This window comes from Leuresthes tenuis, unplaced genomic scaffold (genome assembly GCF_036924035.1).
Source record: "Leuresthes tenuis unplaced genomic scaffold, fLeuTen1.0.hap1 SCAF_8, whole genome shotgun sequence".
Taxonomy (NCBI): Eukaryota; Metazoa; Chordata; class Actinopteri; order Atheriniformes; family Atherinopsidae; genus Leuresthes; species Leuresthes tenuis.
This window is the reverse complement of record NW_027325362.1, coordinates 3,301,787-3,324,455: the sequence shown is the minus strand read 5'-3', so window position 1 is coordinate 3,324,455 and position 22,669 is coordinate 3,301,787. Positions and strand designations below refer to the sequence as shown.

Genomic DNA, 22,669 nt, shown 5'->3' with positions numbered 1-22,669 from the left:
GCAAAGGGACCTTTAAAGATAAATCTGAACTTTGGCACAGTTTGAAGGGGCTCTTCTGAAGTTCAAAGCTGGCATTTATGTGCCCAAAGCTGACCTTTTTGGCAGGTACAATGTTTAATTTACGGTCTGACACCGTTAAACAAAGGAAGAAACTATTTGTGAGGTGAAGTTTCAGGGTTTTTTGTGAACTTCCCACCCGGTGAACATGAGGAAAAATAAACATCTAAGTCATAAAACGTAGCAGTCTTGAGGTAATGATGAGAGTTATATGCCTCGTATTTCTATACAGAAAGTTACTGACAGTGTGAAGTATCCACATACAGGTAAAAAGGTGAGGTGGGACAAACACAGCTGAAGTTTTCAAACCAAAGCTTCACAGGAGGCAGCAGAAGTGGTGATGGAAGACGTGGAACTAAATATAACACTGAGTAAAAGATCAATCCATCAACAGCCAACACAAGAAAACCACAACCTGTGAAAGGGAAATGCAGAGAAGACATCAAGGGAATGTAAAAATGTGCCAAAGACTGATGCATCTCGACTGGATGCTTCGTCTCCATAAAGGTCATTGAGCTGGAAGGAAGCCGCTGTTATTTTACCACATTTGAGTTCCTCTGCTGAGGTGTTAGGAAGTAAAGCTCAAATATACTTCAGTGGGGAGAGTTTATGGGAAATAAGTATGTTCCACATGCAATGTGGCGATGCCTGCGGGGGGGACTTACCCATTGGTAACCACAGCAGAGTGTCCAAAGCGGTTAATGTCCCGGTGAAGCCCGGGCCGGGGAAGGACGGTCCATTCATCACAAGCTGAGGACGGCACATTTAAACAGGTGAATACACTTCTACATCCACAGCTTTCTGCCTCAAATCAGAAACAAGTTGAATTTAGTCTTTTTTTTTTATTAAAAAAGATCAAATGAAATAAAAACACAAAGAAGAACAGATGAGGACAGAGAGACTCTACTTTTAAACAGCTTTATGCTGCACAATTAAGGTCATGCAGTGTATCAGTAACAGTAGAATTAAGGAGTAATAAAGGTATTACATGCAATAAGAAGTTCATCAGCTTCCCCAGAATTCAGGAGAAACCATCACCCATTAACCTTCTCCCATCAAATAATGGTGATGTGGAAAGAGAGGGAAGATGATCTGGGAGACGACTTCATGAAACAATTCAAACCACCAAGTTTCTCCATGAAGCACTCCCCCTTTTTCTCCGTGTAGTTATCATCAGCTCTGAGAATGTTCCCGTTTTAATGACCCCTTCATACTCCCACTTTATTCATCTGGAAACGACAGTGTGTCACTTTTAGTGTGTGGGACACAGAAAGAGTTTAGAGAAAATGAGCCATTTCGCCATATAAGGCGTCCCTTAACATCATCAAAGTCCTGGCAAAGGTGGGGACGCCAGGTTGCTAATGACCTCATTAAGAGAGGCCAATTGGGAGTGTTTCTCTTCAACGTGATGACATGACAACAGTAGAGATGGAGGGTAGAAGGGAGGAGGCACCAGGAGCTCAGGTCAGTCATTGACATTACAAATATTGTATTAATTTGTTCTTTAAATGGCCAATCCTGACTTTCTCCTCCTGCTTGGTGATGTCACGGTGATGTAGCCGGTGGTTACGAGAGCTGTGTTTTAAGTTAAGTTAAGACTTTATTCGTCTTAACTCATGTAGATACATGAAATACATGAAATTTAACCCATCCAGGTCGGCACCTGTTGGGCACACACTCATGGAGACAGATGCCATACACTGGAAGCCAATTAAAACGCCCGGGAAGCCTTGCTCAAGGGCACCTCAGCCGTGACAAGGTCAGCTGTCAGGGTGGGGATCGAACCGCCAACCTTCAGGTTACTGGACAAACACTGAGCCACCGTTGCAGTTTGTTTGGATCGAGGCAGCAGAGCTCGCAAACCTGGACTGGTTCTGGTTGAGGTTTCTGGTTGAGGTTCTGAGCAGCCTCCCTTATTTCCCCCCCCCCCCATTCTTACCAAATATATCCACGTTACAGAGAGAAATGTCCATTTTATGGGAACGTTAAGTGGAGAAAGAAAGCTGACCAAGAGACTCAAATTCATTCAAGCTAGAAACAATAAAATGGTAGAAGGACATAACGGGGAATCTGTTGCTAGGCAACGTTGATCAGGTACACCTCTCACCGGTCTCTGAATCTTTGACATCCCCGTGGAACCCATTTCTGAATCCTGCACAGTTGTTTTGTCAGCTGAACATTAATAATACTTCTGTTTAAAGTTCTTCTCACTCAGCAGAGATTCAGGTGCGTCTAAAATCCGTCTGAAGCTTCCAGCACACGTGCTCCTACAACTTTAATACTTCTGACAAATGCTCGTGCAATAAGCTCACCGGTGCTACAGGGAATCCATACGACCTTTTCCTAGGAAACTGTCCGTTTCCATAACTGATTTCTATCTTTTATTAACATAAACCTTTATTCAAAAGTAAGTATTTGGAAATGTTAGAGACATAAAGGGAATACTCTATCGCACAGGGAGCAAGTTTGTGATCCTTTTTTATTCAAAATATGTGACTTTTAATGTGACTTGTGAATATAAAGCTAAGCTGTGATGATAAAGTGTCATTCACACACAGACACCTTACATCTGAGCACCAAACAAAACCAAAAACCTCCTAAAAAGCTCTTAATTTCATTAAAACAGTCGGTGTTTGAGCCACACTGGACATGCAGACTTTAACCAGCTACAAAGGAGCTCAAGTTACCAAATTGACCAAAGAACAGCAGGCGTAAAAGGTACTTATCAGCTGCAACACACACACAGACTCGCACATGAACACAGACTTTAATTTCCTCTCAGGATATGAGAAAATCTGTGTTAATAATGCATGGTGGGACAGGGACAGAAATCACGAGTCCAGAGCGAAGCAGGCAGGAACGTCAGGCTGATTGACAGTTTGATCTGATCTGCACTAATGGAGGAGTTGATGAAGAAGGCCATGAGGAGGTGGCAGAGGAAGAGGAGCTACTGACTGCTCTTCCAATGCATCATGGCTTCCAACGTGTTAAAAGGAAGCTCCCAGCCTGCCCTGGGCCTCTCAGTTTGTGCTGTTTGTTGCATTCAGTGTGTGGGTGTGAGCCTGTGGTGTGTCAAGTTGGAGAGGACTGCGTTTTTAATCAGAGTTCATTTTCCCCCAAAATCTAATTAGAAGCGTGCGGGTGGCAGTGTTGAGGGGGAGGCAGAGCTGAAGGGGGAGAGGGAGAATTAAATCCAAATGAAAAGTGCTTTCCATGTTGGCTGCTTCTAATGTGTGGCAGCGGAGGAGCAGGAGAAGCTAATAACGGCAAGTCAGCCCTCCAAGGTTAGCACGGCAAAACAAAAACAAATTAGTGCACCAAACCACCGCTCACAGCCACCGTGGAGCAGCGAATGAAGATGAAACAAGGGATGGTGGCTCCACAGGTGGAGCTAATTAACCATGTCCTGCAGAGATAAGGTAGAAAGAAGGTTTGAAAAGAACTCGGTAGAACTTGAAAGCCCGCGACACTTGGTGGGAACCAAAATGCCGGGCCCCTGAAGTAGAAATGGCTTTGTTTAAAAGACTAAAGCCTGAGCTATATTTACATTAACCACAGACACTTTACCACAACCGGCTCCACTGTCAGTGCTCAATAACTTGCCGGTTTATCACGGTTTATCACTTCAGGGCTAACCGAGAAACCCAACCAGTAAAGTACCTCCAGACTGAATATGGACACAATGACGGGGGTTGAATACATTATACGGTTTATTCTAAGACCACAGCAGAGAAAGCAGCAGCTGCAGCATCACTGATAGAATTTAAGTGATGTGGATATCTGTAATTAACCCTTTAAGCTAGTGATGGGACGAACGACACTGGTGCGTCAGCTCTGTGTCGAGAGCCCAAGAGTGAAACTCCGTATTGGTGCGTGTATCACTTTAAGAAAAAATCACGTGACCGATACAGGAACGGTATCGCTTGAATGTGACGGCGCCAAATTGTGTTTATAAGAAAGCAAACTGTGTCAACATGTTGTGGGTTTGTTGGATGGAGTTTTGTTGTTATCCAAACCTTCATCAACTTGCACTGAAAACGTTGTGTTCACCCTCTTCATCTGTACCCTGTGAAAGAGTTTTTTCCAAGGCAGGGGAACTGGTGTGTAAGAGGAGAAATCGCCTTGGAGCAAACACCCTACAAAAACGGTTGTTCCTCAATAAAAATGCATAAATGAATCTATATGTAATTTGTTTTATTTTTTATGCTTTAACACTTACGTTCCACAAACTTCCACACATAAGATAAAAAGTTGAACTCTGAATTTTAATACAAATTTGCTATATTTTACAAACCAACTCAGTTTAGCATTTACATCAACAAGGTTTGAAGCCTATTTTGAACTCTTCTCATGGACAACTTGACTCACAAATTGAGCGAATGAAGTTCTACAATAATGAGATTATATCTTAAATAAAGGACTGGTGATGAAATGTTTCGCAGGCTCATGTTGGATTTGCCGCATTTTACCTGGTCCATCTTCTTATTTCATTGACCTGCAATGATTTCAGAACACCTGAAGGGGGCACTATTGAGTGACCAACACAGTTTCAAAACAGTGCCGACACAGTTTGTGTATTGTGTCAATACACTCCTTGAGGTAGCATCATCCCATCACTACTTTAAGCAGTGTTTTTTCAGGCATCTTCATGTAAACATTTGACATTACGGCCGTTACGATACGTTTCACTGACTTCTTCTTCAGTTTACTCAAACTTTTTGAAAACAAAGGAGAATAATTCAGATAATACGAGCTTGTAATCTGGTGCTCGTGAGCAGGAGGATTTGTAGAACCACTCTGGACTTTTGTTCCATTTCATTCAGTTTGGTTGCTTGTTGCAATTCTACGAAGGAAAGAATATTTTGAGCCTCAGAGTTGTTTTAGGGTTACAGGTTTGGGTTAGGCATTTAAATGGGATTGTTAGGGTTGGGTGGTGCTTGGCGCCGTCACCTCACAACAGCAGGGTTGCTGGTTTGAATCCTGGCGGGGCGTTTTTGTGTGGAGTTTGCATGTTTTACCCTGTTCTCTTCGGGTTCTCCGGCTTCCTCCCAAAAACATGCATGTTAGGTTAACTGGAGACTCAAAGTTGTCCCGAGGAGTGAGTCTCTGTGTGGTCCTGTGACCTCTCCAGGGTGCACTCTGCCTCTCGCCCAATGACAGCAGGGATAGGCTCCAGCCCCCCCCCTCGTATGCGTGTCATCATGGAGATGGACGGCACATGTTTCCATGCCTGGTCTGCATAGCAGTGGGTGAGTCGATGCCTACCAAACATTAATTCCACTTGGTGCAGGAACTTTTATTTGTTGAATTTCCTGTTTCCTTTGTCTCTTTGTGTTGTGCTGCTGTGGCCCAATAATTTCCCTGGTGGGATTAATAAAGCATATCTACCCATTTCCTGTTTAAGATGATGCACAATGGTCTTAAATCAATGCATGCTGGTTAGAAACCATGCATCTCCTCTGTTTCCTCTGATTTTTTAATCATCCAGGCAGTCTTTCTCTTGTTGAATAGCATAAATTAACTGACGACCACTTCTGCACTGGAGTATTTCACTGGAACGTATTCCTTTCTTCAACTCATTATCTCTCGTCTCCCTTCCTTTTGAGTTCCTTTAACAATAACCCGCTTCTTTGGCTGCGTTACTGAGGCCGGGGGGCAAAGGTGCGACAGATATACGGTCACAGAAATCACAAAATGTATAAATACAGGTGCAGAGAAGGGATGATTAGATAAGGGAGGGAGAAAAAAGAGTTACAGTTTATCGTCTTTGATTTGGATTTTTATTAATAAGCTTATCTTTGTCATCTTGGCACACCATTCCTCTCCCTACATCCCTCCTTTATTTACTCTATTTCTCACCACAGTGTGTGTAAAATCTCATCTCCTTCCTTAGCACTCTCCCTTAATCTATCTGCCTCTTCACAATCAATCCTGGTTTATTTCTTTCCATTTTAATCTAATTTACAGCAGAGAATGAGACAAAAGAGTGAAAGGATAGTGGAGACACAATGTAAAATCTTAATTTTGCACTATTTAATCGTTTGCAGCTTTTACAACATTGTTAGAGCCGTCCTGAATATCACTTTCTGTTCTCTGTATAATCAGCTGTGCACAACAGCATGTAATGAAATGTCCCTAAAGGAAGATACTGTGTAAAGAGGAAGAAAGAAATGAGTCTGAGCACAGTGTTGAACAACAGTTTGGGTTAATGTTTGCAGCTTGAAGTGAGAAGAGTAGCCGAGTGTCTGTCTTCAGTGGTTCTATGTGAAGTTGCTGCAAACTGCAGGAGGGAAATACTGCCCTTTAACCGACTTCCTGCAGCTCCTCCAAGAGGACTCACAGCCACTTTCTGGCAACCTGGTATATAAAATCCCTTCAGCTAGTCCTGGGACCACCCAAGAAGCTGAAGCCCCCCCCCCAATCTGGCTGTGCCCAGAATACTTCTTACTGGAGGCATGCTGAGGACATCGTTCTCAGGTGCCCAAACAAGCCCAGTATGGAGGTGCAAAAGGTCTGCTGTGAGCCAAACTTTGTTCTGTCGCTTCCATTTCAATGTTGTTCTGTTCATCTGTAACAGAAGTTCATGGCCATAGGTGAGGGTTTTCAAGTCGAAAAGATGCTTTTCTTTATAGCTCAGCTGCTTCTTCACTGTTACAGCAGCAGAGCAACAGCAGTACAGCAGAAGTTGCACCGAATCTATAGTGAAGGATGTCGTCTGCAAAAAAACAGACTTTTTCCTGCTTCATTGCCAGATGTGTTCCTACGCCTTCAAATCATAAAAGGAGTAGAAACAGGGTGCAAAGCTCTCACTTAGAGTGTACATGGATCTAAAAGCATGTTCATAATCCTGAAGAACCCCCGAGGGGACCTGCTCTAGTCTACTAAACTAACTTTCACTGGATTCCCAAACCCAAGGCCGCTCTGAGGATATCTGAAAGGGTAAAAACATGGTCCATAACTGCTCTGCAACAGGCCTGACCTCAAGCCAAAAGAGCAGAATTACATTCAGATTAATCTGATCACAGATAAAATGCTGTGAAACTGGGCAAAGCCAAGCAACGCTACTGATGATCACAATATTCAACAAATCGTTTACGGCAAGGTGGCTTAGCGGACGAAGCCAATGGCTGACGGCCATCAGGATGGTGTTCCCAGTTCCCATTTCAGGAATAAGACTCAGGTTAACACAGTTATAGAATACAAAACCATCTCTTAACCTTGCAAGAATATGGCAGCCTCCACACCAACATGCTTCTACTTGTTCTGTTTTCTTTTCCAGTCAGCCATTTTCTCCTTTTGAATAAATATACATTTATCTTTCCCCCGCCCGACTTGTCGGTTAATCTCTGTGCTCCCTGTTGTGTTCCTCCTGTGAAGAGTTGGTGTGATCCCTCTTTTCCTCTCCCACTGCTTCTCTGCTCCTGTCAAGAGGTGGAAACATCCTCATGCCATCTGCTTTATGGTGCAACTGGGTAGCCTTTAATGGGATCCTTAATCATCCATACTCTACCTACACGGCAGGGTCTGCATCCCAACATTTAGCTGTTTCTGCTGCACATATCCGACTCCCACCAGAAAACCAGAGGGAAAATCTACATTTGTACAAATGTGAGTTTCAAACACTCCGAATGAAGATATAGTATCATATTAGACTATCAAGCTGTATGAAAGAAAAAGTCAGAAGGACCCAAGTTCACAGCCCTGAAGGAGGCTGGAATGAATGATTTAAACAAGTGAAATAGACACTTCAGCTGTTCTGATTCTTACACAACTGAAGAAAGAGTGTCATTGAGCCTCGATGTATTCCACACCAACATCCAAAACCAACTCACAACCAGAGCTGTACAATAAAAAGGAAATAGTCACAAGACACTCAAGTATATAGAGGGAATTTACTGGCTCTTGCAAAGCAACTGTGTCACCATGTAACATTTTCACTCAAAGCCCACTCAGCAGCTGGCTTCCTACAGCTGGAAACAGAGCAATTAAGAGAGAGCAGCTTCCTCACTACTGTTACTTCTGCTTTAACTTGTGTCAGACAGAGCTGTCGAGTCATTTCCCTCCGTTTCCAGCTTCATTCTGACATCATTTTCACTCTGAGTCTGCAGACCGGGCCTCCCAGAGAGCTGAATCAGAGCATAGGTGAGTGAAGGGGACAAAAGGTGCTGCTGAAAGTATGAAAGCCTCTTCCTCAATGTCTTCATAGCAGAAGAATGTGGAGACTGAGCTCATGTATGCGTTTACTTAATGATATCAGCCAGAACTGACCCAAACAAGTGAAACAGACAGATGCTAAGTTTCCATTCAGATGCCAATCAAATCTGGAGCAATCTTTTGAAAAGCCTCAAAAGAAAAAAGAAACATTAATCGGGCACTTTTCCATTGACTGGTTGAAATTCAGTAGAAGAAGTAGTGCTCCTCATTGGACTTGAAAGGCAAAAAAAAAAGAGAATATGTTGGATATCACCACAGCTGGAGAGTTATGTCATCTTTTATTGAAGTCGTCTCCCTTCCCCCTTATTTAAATCAACGTCTCGTTTAAATAAAGGCTAAAACTATCATAACATTCGCCTTTTCTTCTTCACAATCAATGGAAACCTGGCGTGTTCAAACAAGCTGTACAATGTGACTTAAGTAAATGAGGCTAAAACTGTCTCAAGCATTTCAATTCGCCTTTTCTTCTTCACACCTTCTGAATTAAAATCAAAAACAATCAATGGAAACCTGGCGTGTTCAAACAAGCTGTACAATGTGACTTAAGTTTCCAGGTTTCCTGCACCCTATCTCTACTCTGTCACCTCTGACATAGTCAGACTAGTGGGTTCCTTCTATGTAGCTTATTGTTAGCTTTATATAGCTTGTTAAATCTTCATTTGTAAGTCGCTTTGGATAAAAGCGTCTGATAAATACAGAAACATAAACATTAAGTGAATGAGGCAAAAACAAACCAAATCAGGAGCAAATCAGTGAATCAGAACAGTAATACTTTATAGTCTAATTCATATGCAGCATCTAAAACAAAACAAAGCCCCGTCCAGTCAAACAAACACACACCTGCATCCTAAACTGCCAAAGATTCAGAAGAAATTAGGTGAAAATCTTACTTCTTTAAAACGACTCGTTCTTACCTATATCATATGCCAGGAAGTCAGCGGAGAAACACTTGGCTCCGTTGCTTAGAGACGTGTCGTTGTGAGTGTTTCCCCCAAAAACCAGCATCTTGCCACTCAACAGCACCGCGGAGTGGAGGTAGCGCGCCAAACCGCTCTCCCTGAGAATCAACCTACACACACACGTGAGGACATAAAGAAAAGAGTGCATGTCAGCAACTTGAGCGACATTAAGGAGGTGTTGGTTTGTGACAGGACGGTATGCTACTGAAGGCATCTCTGCGGGAGTGTGACCCGGCCTCCCTTCATACCAACTGTTCTGTTTTTGAAGCAGCACACGGACAATGTAGGAGGTCTAAATCTGCTGCTGGTAACCCGGAGGTCAAAGGTCACCCGGTGGAGCCCGCTGTGTGGCCACACTGCTCAGACTGGTAACTCATAGTTACATTTGGATATGTACGGGCGCTTTAGCTCTACGCTATGAGTTTAAATCTCTCCTCAAACATTTATCAAAAGCAAAAACAAATAAAATACATGTTTAAAAAAAAAAAGTGATGGAAACAAATGATCCAGAGTTGTGGAGAGCAGATGGGAAACTAAAAATGTTTCAGTCTGGGAATTTCAAAAGTCAATGAGCTCAAGTGACACCAGACTCCAGAAGTTAATTCCAGCAGGAAAGCATGTGTATGACGGCACGTGCACGGCGGTGAGTGCACGGCGGTGAGTGCACGGCGGTGAGTGTAGGGAGGAGACTAATGGAGCTGAGCTCTCTTTTTCAGCCATCCGTCTGCCTGAAGCCACCCGAGGTCAGACCTCCGGTCAGATCCTTCTCTCACTCTCTTCACCCGCTGAATCTGCCTCATCCAAAGAGTTTTCACACACATTTACCCTGAAAGGACCGATAACAGCGGCTTCATAACGGTTTGCCAGCTGCTGCATCAGATTAGCTTCAGTATAAGAAAAAACTAATTGGTGAGTTGAATCAACTTTACAATAAATAAAAAAGGAGAATCTAAATAAAGGCAAATGCACTTAAAATGTTGATGGACCAAATCTAAAAGAAACTATCAGATAATTCTGATATAAAACGGTTTATTCTGTGGGGATGTTCTCCTTCCAGCTCTCAAACTGATGAACTGCTTGGATATTGTTTATTTATCTATTTTATATCAACTAATTATCCCCCCCCCCCCACACACCAGAAAAGGGCTGCATGCAAGCGAGCATTTGGCTTAAACAAGCTGAAAAAGGATGGCACAATGACACAAAGTGTTGTCAGCTGTGAGCTTTTCAGACACTCGGCAGCTGTTTTTTCCCCTCTGGTTTACAGTTAGACAATAACACAACAATACTGCCGTTCTCCGGTTGGTTTTAGGCGATAAAGCTATTCAGTTGGGCTAAAAACAGTCATGCTTGGGGCTAAAATACATTCTATTGGACAGGTCACTTCCTGGTTAAGGTAATCACTTTATAGAGTTACAAATAAAACCAGGAGGTCATGTTTGTGATAGAAATACATTCTTTGTAACTCGTTAGCATGCGGTTTCTCTCAGGAAAACTAGAGGCTGCAGCAACAAGCTGCGATGATCATTTTTAGGAGGACACTCAGTGTTCAGTCTCTTGACCGACGGCACATACTAAAGGGAATTCAACTATTGACTTTCTGATTGGAGGACAATCAGCTAAAAACTGTTTTCAAGTCATAAAGACAGTAAGATCAGTCAGTGTTTTCTGTTTTCAAATATCTAATCGGTCCAATCTGTTGGTTTCCTTAGGATATTATTTTTTGAATTGGCTCTATATGAATTAATTGGATTATGATTACAATGAATTGGTTAAGTGCCTTGAGATGACAATTATTGTAATCTGGCGCTTTATAAATTGAATTGAATTGAATTGAATTGAATTAAATACCTTAGAGCAGGGACGTCCACATCCGGCAGGTTTTAGATGTTTCCCTGCCTCAGCACACCTGATTCAGATGAAATGGATCTCTTCAAAGATTGTTAAATTCAGCCCAAACCTGCTAATGATGCCTTGATCTGAATCAGGTGTGCTGGAACAGGGAAACATCTGAAACCTTAAAGCAACAGGTTGGATGTCATATCTAAGAAAAAATACAAACTCTGAGGCAATGCAATGTTTAAAAAAAGAGGAAATGGAAACTGCTGCTGCAGCCATAACCTGCAAATCACACTGACTGCCGTCACAGGTGACCAGCGCCTGACCAACCAATCACCTGTTGGGCAGCATTAGTGGTCAACAGCATTAAGGGTGACAGTATTATTGGAAAAAAACCATCTATGTAGACGCCAGTCGTCTCAGAATCCGCCCTGCTTATGACCTACGTCAGTAATGGTGGAGTTGACAGGCAGCTGATGTGTCTCTGCTGTGGTTTCTGGACATTTCTATGTATTCAGCACCAAAATGTTTGCTCACAACATGAGGCTTGTGGCAGCATTAATGCTCTGTGCTCTCACCATGTTCTGGAGCCAACGTGGTAGCGGTACATGTGGTCCACCAGGCCATATTTGTTGTTGCCGAGTGCCTTGTATCCCCCGTGGACATAGACACAGCCGCTGGCCTCATCATACACGCTGCTGTGGCCGTAACCTCCCTGAACCACGGCGCCTCCGGCAGACACAACCTGCCACGAGTTCGACCCTGAGGCACAAACACAGACAGGGCTGATTAATGGAGTAAACACTGCAGTCCACAAATCAAAGCTGATCACTTAAAAAGGTTCTGATGCTTTGGCAGGTCTGGCTTTTCACTTTCATGCCAAAAAGCTGAGCACTTTCAATTCCTGAGGTGAGACGGAGAAGGGAGAACAAGAGAGTGAGCCAAACGGTCTGAGAGGCCAAAGAAAATGAGAGTTTATTGAATTTAAAAGAACCCATAGTGTACGTTATACCAGTCTGATAAATATAGATTAATTCAGGTACACAGAGCCATTTTAAAAACAAGCAGGGATTACATCAACAAAGGCAGAGGAGCACAAAGCCTGCAGGGAAGAGCTTCAGGAGCCTGAGAAAGTGTGCCGTCACGTGACCAGAGACACTCTGAACTCAATCTGCACGAATGTAGGTAGAGTCTGGATGTATTCAGCTGAATCCCTGATGTCATGAAAATGCTGTTATATCACATCAAACAGGAAAAATCTGCCTGAATCTGTCTGCTGAAAGGAAGCAAAATCTGCAATTTAAGACAATGAATAAATAAATAAAAACACTTTGGGGAGAACTTCTTAAAACAAATTGAACAGAAGTTTTAAAAAGTGAAGAAAAAGCAACAAAAATATCTTAAAAACAAACTTTTACAGGCTGATGCCGGTCTGGACTCGAGTGAAACAGTTTAAATGTATAGAGCTGCCGCAGAGTATTGGTTTCATGTGTAGAAAAGAGAAGGAAGACGAGAAAGAACGTGTTTATAGATAAACTGAAAGAAAACTGAGACCCACAGCTGCTATGTTGGGATAAAACCATCTGAATTCAGTTGATCAGTGACAGGAAACAATAAATAATGATGAACAAAATGAAAGCTGAGAAAATAGTGACCAACAGTCTGAGGTTTAAGTCGAGGTTTAAGCTAGCTTAGCTTCGCCGTCAGAGTTCCTCCAAACGCTGCCTGCTGCAGCAAAGACACGACAACTTATACCGAAAAGATAGGAATAAGGAGATTAACTCTGCAATTAACAAGCTGCAGAATAGAGTCAAGTTTCCTCCTCTCAGTTGATGCTAACGTAGCCGGAAACTTGTCCAGAAAGCGTCCCGATTCTTAAATAACACACAACTGTAAAGCTCTCGAAGAATAGTTGAACCTTCAGAAACCTGGGATGACTGAGGATAAACCTCCTGCCCCCACAGATGCAGAATAAGACACATGATGGCTCCGTTTCACCTGTGAAGCTGAGAGTTGTTTCACTTCTGACTGATGCCTGACTTACTTACAGACACAAACTGCTGAGAGCTGCAGCTTTTTCCCAGGAGGAGGGAGGCCCTGACCCACATAACCCCACCGCAACTGAAATACAGCGTCTCTGTTGTCTAGATCAAACACAAAGTCTATCTTTCAGCTAGCAAATGTCCCTTTGCACAAACCTAAATAAGCTGAACGGTTTCTACATTATATCAGTGTTGGTATCCATTAAAGATCAGCCGTAAAAGGAAAAAGACAAAGAGGAACCGTAACAAAGATGGACTACTGTGAACAGATGATGAAGAAGTAGAAGGTCATATCTTAACTCATCCCTGGCAGCTAATTGCTTTATGCCAGCCTCTCCGAGTGGTCATTAATTCCGTTTACCTCACATTTTACACTTCGCTTCTACTCCCCACTGTTCTTTTTCAGCTGGACTCTTTCCTCTGAAGCCTAATGATGCTCAGTGCAGACCTGCGCCGTGGCAAAGTGAGAAAAAAGAAGGGAGGAAAGTGATATAGGTGGGTGGAGATGAAAGTGACAGGCGGATGAGAGGAGAGAAGGGAGGAAAAGGTGAGGGAGACGAACGGGGGACGGAGAGGACCGAGGGGAGCTGTGACGGAGGGGGTCAGAGACTGAGGCTGGCAGATGAAAGGAAAAAGACAGAAGAGATGACAAAGAGGATGTGAGCAGGGGATGAAAAGGTGCAGAAAGAGGGATTAGGAAGGGGGAGAAAGACAGAAAAACTGGAGGACAGGAAGGAAGCGTGAGGGAAAGCAGTTGATTCATTAATGGTCGTCTTCTCCCTGACACTCTGGCCTGGGTGCCACCTCTTCTTAATGACCACACTGTGCAGTCTGTGGTGCTGCCCTTCAGTTTGTGTTGAGCATCTTGTGGAAGCCGTTTAAACTCCTGTGTTTTCATCTCCAGAAAGCGTCCAACGCTTGGCTCCAGTTTCAGCTGGAGGTTTTTAGAACTACAACACCGCCATCTAGTGGCTAAAAGGAGAGTCGCTCTGCTACGACACAAGAGGAGCGACTGATGAGCTTTTTTATGGACCCACTTCACACAAAAGTCGGTTTGTCTATTAAATTTTAAACCACAGAAGCCCCCAAGTAAATATGACTCAAAGACAATAAGACTGACTTTCTTTAAAGGGGAACTCCGGTATTTTTAAACCTGGACCTTATTTCTGGCATGAAATACGTTCATCTACTCTCCGAGAACAGTTTGGTGAAAGTCGGCGTCCTTTGGAAGATATTTAGATAACTCGAGATCCATATAACAGAGTGAACGGGGCTTAGAGGATGCAGCCTCTAAATAAGGCATTATCTGTCTTTATTTCACCAATACTTTAAGAAGAATGAATGAATGAACGTGTGCTATAGCTCTGTTAGCTCAGAGCTGCCGTGTTGTTGTTATTGGCGGCTATCGGGGGGCTTATAGAGGGATTTCTACACACTCGTCTGCTGGGATGATGTCAGACGCCCCCCTGCAGCACAGTTTATTTCATGCCAGAAATAAGGTCTAGGTTTAAAAATACCAGAGTTCCCCTTTAAGGTGCAGATTTTAGAGATGTTTAGGTATAAATAAGAGATTCACCTGCATCACATCTGAAGGAAAAATGAAAAGGTGGCGCTCAGTGGATCGACTGATTTCAGGCATGTCATTTGCATATAAATCTGTCTGAGTATGTTAGAGAAACTGAATCAATGAAAAGCAAGAACGCATTCACTCAAGAACTTACTGATGTTGTACTCCTGAACCTTGCTGATGTAGCTGTAGATTGGCGAGTAGCCGAAGAAGGTCAGCATCACCGGCTCGCCGTTGGCGAGCTCCACCACATGTGCCGTGTGACCCTCCAGGGCGTAAGGGGGCGGCGGGTTTGGTTTTCGTGGTGACCAGGTGCGTCTGGGGATGTTGAACACCCATATCTCATCCGTTATGTTGCCAGGCCCTGCCTCCAGCTTCCCACCAAACATGTAGATGTCTTCCTACAGAGAGAAAAAGACGACTTTTGTCACGAAAACGTTGCACTTTGACACCTGCAGCAGTTTTTTGGACATTTAGATGATATCCTGACTGGTTTTGGGAAGGTTAGAAATTTGGTGTTCAACAGTTTGCTTCATAAATGCAAATAGTTAAAGATACTGAGACTATGACTCACTTTGATTAGGTTTATATTGGATGACTATTTCTAAAAATTTGACTATTAGTTTATAAAACAGGCAGATTATCTTAAAAAGGCTTTGTTTCACATTCAGTTAGATGGACTATTTACCCATAGGTGGTGTAATTTACCCGCAAGCTGCGGCAATTTGAAGCACAGGAACGTTTTTATAAGCCATATTTCTTAAACCATTTGCATTCTGATCCTTTAAACTGATGGAAAATATCTTGAAATATGTCTGGGTTTCATCTCATCAGATGCCATCCCGCTTATGCCTCAGTTTAAAAGAAATAAATATGTTTAAACCAAGTTAAAAACAGGTCTTTCATTACTTATATTATTATTAGTCTGGTTGTGAGTGTTGCTCTGCTCTGACTCCTGGGAGATGTGCTTGTTTCCTTCCGTTTCCATAGCGATAGCGGCGCGCCAGAGAAATTTATATCACACATTTTTTTCAGCGTGAGAAATACCACGTGTGAGCGTGAGAACTTGTTGAAATACGTGTCTCACGCAACGAGAGCCATGGCAGTAACGCTACCTTTCTATCCAGCCATGTTGGTGTCCCAAATCCACATGAAGACTTCCACAAACAAATTAAAAGCCTTGTAGTGTCCGTTGAAGAAGCTAACGGGGTGTGAAATTATGCTAAAACGTAGTTCAGAGGAGGATTGTAGCTCTTGAAGCTAGTCTCTAAATGTAGAAATAGTAGTTTTCAGTAAACTTAGCACTGAGGAACACATCTTTGTGATGTAAATGTGATATTCCGTTGTTCTCTTTTTTTAAATTTAATATTGAGCTACACTAACCGTCACCAACTGCCACAAATTGCGCTGCAGCGCATTAATTTAGAACGGTGAAAAGGCAGGTTGCTGGGAACTACTTTGGTATTTCCTTATAAGGAGTTTATCGATGCACTGCAGCCAATCAGAATCCAGTACTCATCAGTACAGACGATAGGGGATTTCATTGAACTAAAATTAGAGAATTCACACTAAAGTTAACAGCAGTTAAGTAAATAAACAGAAATAATTCAATTACCTTGAAGGCGAGATGATATAATAACATAAAAATTATGATATAGCTTGATGTTCATAGAGCAGAAGAGGCAGAAATCATAAGAATCTGTTGACCTGTTCAAAATAATTGTTTTAAATGACTGTATGTGTTGGTTGAATTGATAAATAAATGTTTTTTTAATTATTCATTCCATAGATGTTGATAGGATAACAGTTATATAAAGAAAACTGGACAAGTGGAGGACAAAAGAAGAAGTGTCAGGCCTAAAAAACTATCTACAGCAGATGGAGTCAAATGACATCCACGAATCAAAATATTCCATAAAAAAGTGGGAGGTTTTATTGTATAACTGATTTTGAGCAGTCACAGAGGATGTTTTAGAGGTGAAAGACATGGAGGGTATCAGGTGGAATGATACACAAACTGTCACAGTTGTAGAGGCAGAAACTTTGTGGGCACAACATGCAACTAGAATTTGACTTATTCATCAATGTCAGTGCTTAACTGCTTTTCTTAGAGTTGCTTGTTAAAAGCTGAATGAGAACTCAGCTCGCACTCATTTTCTGTATCTTTCAAGTTGTAAAAGCCAGTCTTTGCACCTGACTTTGTACATTAATTTGAACAGAAATCTCTTGAAAATAGTGCGCTTTTCAGATTAAAATGTAAAGATTTCAGGGCTGAGCTTTCTGATCTCTGAAGATTATCATCTTAAAGATGGCTTGAAGTTAAAGTTCACAATAAACCAGACAACACCTACCGCTGGCTTCAAATCATCTCTTAGCTTCAGACAAATAGTCTGACCTCCTCCATATCAAACCTCACTTTCACCACAGCAGAAAAGAGATACTTTTCCTCAGTCTCCTCCTTCTTCTTCTTCTTCTTCTTCTTCTTCTTCTTCTTCTTCATTATCAAATGACTCCCTCCCTACAAAGTAAGCAAGTGTCCCGATACTTCCACACCTCAAGCTGTGATTATAGATGCTTCCTTTCATTATCAAGTTATTTTAATGATGAATAATCAATGCAAAGTCAAAATAGCATCAAAGCTTCTCACCAGTTACAAAGACAGATGTGTCATTTGATTCATCGCTCATTAGAAAGTAATCAATCATTGAAGCTTCAGCAGGAGAATCTATGGTTTGTTCATTTGTTACAGAAGACTAATTAGTATTGAGCAAGTTTCTCAGCTTTAAATTGTCTGAGGTACAAATCCTGCATGAATGTTTGCTTGATAAACAAAAGCGCCTGACTGAAAGTTTTTCTAACCGTGCTGTCATGACCTTTGACCTTTAACATGCTAACTGAGGCCTGTGGAGTCTGAGATGTAGCTCTGGGCTTTTTCACCTTGGCGTGACCTTTAACCTTTAACATGCTAACTGAGGCCTGTAGAGTCTGAGATGTATGACCTTTGACCTTTAACATGCTAACTGAGGCCTGTAGAGTCTGAGATGTAGCTCTTGGCTTTTTCACCTTGGAGTGACCTTTAACCTTTAGCATGCTAACTGAGGCCTGTAGAGTCTGAGATGTATGACCTTTAACCTTTAACATGCTAACTGAGGCCTGTAGAGTCTGAGATGTATGACCTTTGACCTTTAACATGCTAACTGAGGCCTGTGGAGTCTGAGATGTAGCTCTGGGCTTTTTCACCTTGGCGTGACCTTTAACCTTTAACATGCTAACTGAGGCCTGTAGAGTCTGAGATGTATGACCTTTGACCTTTAACATGCTAACTGAGGCCTGTAGAGTCTGAGATGTAGCTCTTGGCTTTTTCACCTTGGAGTGACCTTTAACCTTTAGCATGCTAACTGAGGCCTGTAGAGTCTGAGATGTATGACCTTTAACCTTTAACATGCTAACTGAGGCCTGTAGAGTCTGAGATGTATGACCTTTGACCTTTAACATGCTAACTGAGGCCTGTAGAGTCTGAGATGTAGCTCTGGGCTTTTTCACCTTGGGGTGACCTTTAACCTTTAGCATGCTAACTGAGGCCTGTAGAGTCTGAGATGTAGCTCTGGGCTTTTTCACCTTGGGCTGAACTTGCTGGGACGTCCACTCCTGGGAAGATTGACAGCTGTCCTGAATGTTTTCCACTTGTGAATAATCTTTCTCTCTGTAGAAGGATGGACTCCAGGTAGTCTGGAAATGGCCTTATAACCCTTCCCAGACTGATGTGCAGCAGCAGCTGCTTCTCTAAGATCACTGCTGATGATTCTTTCCTCCTTGGCATCGTGTTAATGTCACGGAGTTGAGGGGTAGTGTGACTCCACTTGCCATAAAAAAGACTCATCACACAACACAAACCTATTAGTCCTATGGTACCTGAATGCAGCACCCCTGTGGGTCAGGGTCATGCATCCCGGCTGAGAGCAGCAGTCGGACCTTGCTGTCTCCCTGGTAGGTGCAGGAGTGTGAGCTCCATGTTTGTTTTATATGCTAGTGCGCATGTTGTTAGCTAACCTGCACTTTCTTTTCATTTTACCTTTTTTTCAGATGTTTATTGTGTGTGAGGGAACTGCGACTGACTGTATTAATCTGCTACCAGATGTCCAAAATAAACAGCAAACTGCCAACAGTGAAGGCCTTTTTCTATGAAGTACACAACGCAATGAGAGAGTAAAAAAACCCGCTACATTAACACCTGAATGCTGCAGAGCAGCAAACTATCAGAGAGAGTCTTGTTGTGTCATTCAAACTCATGCAGCGTTTTCCAGAAAATCTCCTGCAATGCAAAAGTGTCTGTAGTACCTGGTAGAGAGCCAGAGAGTGTCCATATCTGTAGAGAGGGCCGCTGCTAACAGGCACCACGTCCCAAGTGCTGGTGTCCAGGTTGTAGCTGTGCAGAAAGAACAAAACCTCAACAATCAGAGCCATGAAAGCTGCACAGTCAGCTTAACGTTGAGTCACACAGATGCAGCTTACTTGAGGACCATGTGATAGTTGGAGTAGTTAAAAGAGTAGCCTCCGACCACCCACATCAATCCAGAATGCGTCAGGGCTCGATGGGACGCTCGACCCAGAGACTGCGCCGATGGTTTGATGCTGGGCAGCACCCAGTAGGCCTCGGTGGATGGAACAGGAAGAGTGCAGTCTGGACCTGAGGCACAGAGAGCGACACCACAGCCCCCAAGACAGGAAACTTTCAGCTTTGGATGCAAGTTCTCTCACTGAAGTGACACATTTCACCAGTAAGGTCTATTTTATAACGAATAAAGTGGTAGATTTGACACGGATAAAGTCCCTGCTCAGCAGCTTTATATTCACATATTTCTGGGTATTTCATGGAAAAGGAAGACAAAACTGAAAGTTGGCAAAACAAAGGGAAACAGAATCAGTCACAGCTGGTGATGACAGATATAAAACCTAAGTTATTTTACACTCTGGGATACCTGAATATGTATCATCTCAATGAAACAAACACAAAGCAGAGCATTTACAGGCTTTAAAGCTCATCAAGGCGCAGGTGGGTCCTGATAAATGATTCAGCAGGTAATGAATACAGAAACGAGAAGCAGAAACAAATGAAAAACACTTCATCACTGATGTAAACCGCGCTGCAGCATGGATGGAGGGGGTGAGGAGACAAATGTGAGAACTCAAAAACATACTTTTTGTTGGGAGACAAAGGTTGCTATGGCAACCGGTAGCTGCTGTTTGCGTACCTGATGGCTCCTCTGTGGCCATCTTTCATTACCAGACATACATACAAACACCTTCCTGTCCTGAAGTCTGTCAGATAGATGGGTGGATGGATGGATGGATGGATGGATAGACAGATAGATAGATAGATAGATAGATAGATAGATAGATAGATAGATAGATAGATAGATAGATAGATAGATAGATAGATAGATAGATAGATAGATAGATAGATAGATAGATAGATAGATAGATAGATAGATAGATAGATAGATAGATCATTTCTACCACACCTTTCTCTCTGCTCCACTTCCACTCTCTACATGTTTGTCAGCTGATTTTTATTGGAATAGTTTTGGCATCTATCTATGAAAATAGCAGATCTTTCATAAAAAATTAATACTATTGCAATATAATTTTGCTTTTGGGTATCAATAAAATATCATAAAATTAAATTCAGTTGAAAAATGTCTTTGTAAATTAAAAATATGCCGTCACCCCTCCTGTGGACTCCTCCTGTTTCAGTTTTACTTTAAACTTACAGGGAAGGTTACTGCAATTCAAATAAATGGAGAAATGAAGTTTTATGCTCATAACTGCAGCGTTGGTGCAATTATGTGTTTAGGGTTGATCATTGAGAGTCATTTATTTATTCATTTATGGTTTATTTTATGGGAAGTGGTTAACTTCACAGATAAGCTGATATAAGTATCGCGGCGTCCCTAAATGGGCAAATTAAAAAATATTTGAATGCACAATAACAACCGAATACCTTAAATAATATTAAAACAGACTATATTTAAATAATGGATGATGAAGCATAATTTATATATGATTATATTTATATTACAAAGATGCATATGTTGTAAGAGCTTAAATAAGTCAGTGGATTTGCTTCATGGCAGAAATCACTCTGTCAGGGTAAAAGGTGAATTATGAATCTTCAGAAGGTTTAATATTTAATCCACTTTGAAAGGATTTATCCTTTCAACGTGACTTCTCTCTGCTTGTGCTGACAGCGTGACTCCAGGAGAGGGCACCGCTTCACCATCTGTTCCAACCTCCCAGCATTTAGTGGAGTTGAATTAGAAATATAATTATTTTCATTAATATTATGAAAGATAACACAGTTTTCATCAATGAAGTGGTACAATATTAATCTAAAAGGCTTGGCCATGAGCCTGGGATGGACGCTTTGGAAGATTTAAAAGCTTTTTTTTTAAAGATTCTGCATTAATTGCGGCCGTTTGGGGGTGAATTGTCCTCAACAAAAAAGGAAACCTAATGGGAAATATAAGCTGCAGAAACAGAACAAAGCAGGCTTTGCCAGTGAATACTCATCTAAGTTAGCTGTTTCATAATAAAGTATTCTTCTGAAAAAGGAAGTGTGTAATAGTAATAATAATAATAATGATGATTCAGAAGTCTGCAGGGTATCACAGTCACTGCTTTATGACATTAAATGATATTGAATCAGGGGTTATTTTGGGAATAAACATGAGGATGCTTTTATCTCCCCCTTTTGTTTCCCTTTTATTCACTTTTCACATTAAATATGAACAGAATAGACATAAAAAAGACCCTCTTCGTGGATAATGCGGCCCTCGCTGTGAGAATAGGTGGCGCTCGTACTGTTCCTGCTGCTCGTTTACCTTGCCAGCTGTCGTTGCAGACGCACAGCTTTTCTCCGGTCAGGTCGCAGTAGCCGTGATCCGGGCTGCCACAGTTGTCCCTGCAGTAAGGAATGTCGCAGGCCTCTCCTTTCCAGTACTTCTCGCACTCGCAGTACACGCGACCCGTGACCGAGTTTGCAGCGCTGCATCTGCCGTGGCCCGAACAGTTGTTCGGACAAGAGTTTATCCTGAGGGAGACAGAAGGGCGAGTTACATCTTCAAGGTTATTCCGCAACGCAGCCTATGACTGGGCAGATATTTTTAGATAAGCCTTGAAGTATTGTAGACGCCTCGTGAGATTAATAGAGGTCGAAGCAAATACAGTTGTTTCGCATTGATGGTCTCCAGAGTTATTGAAGAGAGCCATGCTGAAAATCATTCAAATTACTGAACATTATGTGAAATAACTGGATGGTTCAGTCCTCCAGTGCGCTCATAATGTTAGTTTCAAACTGTAACCATAGGCACATTTTACACAGCCTGACCAGCTGGCCTTGGTGGAGGCCAAATTGGAGCTAAAAATAACTCAAAATACACTTCAAATACTGCTGGGAATGTTCCACAGAGCATGGTGTTCATTTGAAGTTTTATTTTACCTGATATCCAGATATATCTGCATCCTGTTCCAATCAACCTTAAACGCTTTAAGAGGCTGAAAAGTAAACTGATTGTGGTGTAACAAGGACCAACAGCACACAGAAGACCAGCCACATGATTTCAGAAGAGATGGTTCATCAATATGACCGAAAGGACACAGAAAAAGACTAAAAATAGAAAGAAATAATTGCAGAGACTCTAATCTTCCAAACATTATCTGTTTCTATCTGTCACGTGAATCAACATGCTCAGATCGGAAGACTTTTGGGCCGGGCGGGAGTAGCAGAGAACCAGATGCAAATGAAAAGAAATCATCTTTTTGTTAATACAAAAAGCTGGCTTGCTACTGTAACGAGGTCGCCATGACAACCTTTATCTCCTCTCTGTGTGTGTCCTCGGAGGCTTGTGGCTGTGTGATCGTACACTAACTGTTCCCACTCCTCCCATGTGTCCCACACGTCATTCAATTTTCCACGCAGGCTATCATTATTG

The 22,669-nt window shown here is 42.2% G+C and overlaps 2 protein-coding genes across 3 annotated transcripts in view; both read right to left on the bottom strand.

Moving 5' to 3' along the window:
* Positions 1 to 22,669, bottom strand: part of LOC140312732 (NLR family CARD domain-containing protein 3-like) — a 329,873-nt gene that overhangs the window by 21,795 nt on the left and 285,409 nt on the right. The gene's annotated exons all lie outside the window — the stretch shown is intronic.
* The window catches only part of atrnl1a (attractin-like 1a), a 274,339-nt gene that overhangs the window by 194,706 nt on the left and 56,964 nt on the right, over positions 1 to 22,669 (bottom strand). For both annotated transcript variants that reach the window (XM_072390520.1, XM_072390521.1), the window contains exons 5-11: positions 21,560 to 21,768; positions 19,191 to 19,365; positions 19,017 to 19,104; positions 14,833 to 15,079; positions 11,648 to 11,831; positions 9,186 to 9,340; positions 723 to 807 (exon numbers count right to left, since the gene is read on the bottom strand). In XM_072390520.1, the coding sequence (XP_072246621.1) occupies positions 723 to 807; positions 9,186 to 9,340; positions 11,648 to 11,831; positions 14,833 to 15,079; positions 19,017 to 19,104; positions 19,191 to 19,365; positions 21,560 to 21,768 (1,143 nt within the window). The remainder of the gene's footprint in view (positions 1 to 722; positions 808 to 9,185; positions 9,341 to 11,647; positions 11,832 to 14,832; positions 15,080 to 19,016; positions 19,105 to 19,190; positions 19,366 to 21,559; positions 21,769 to 22,669) is intronic.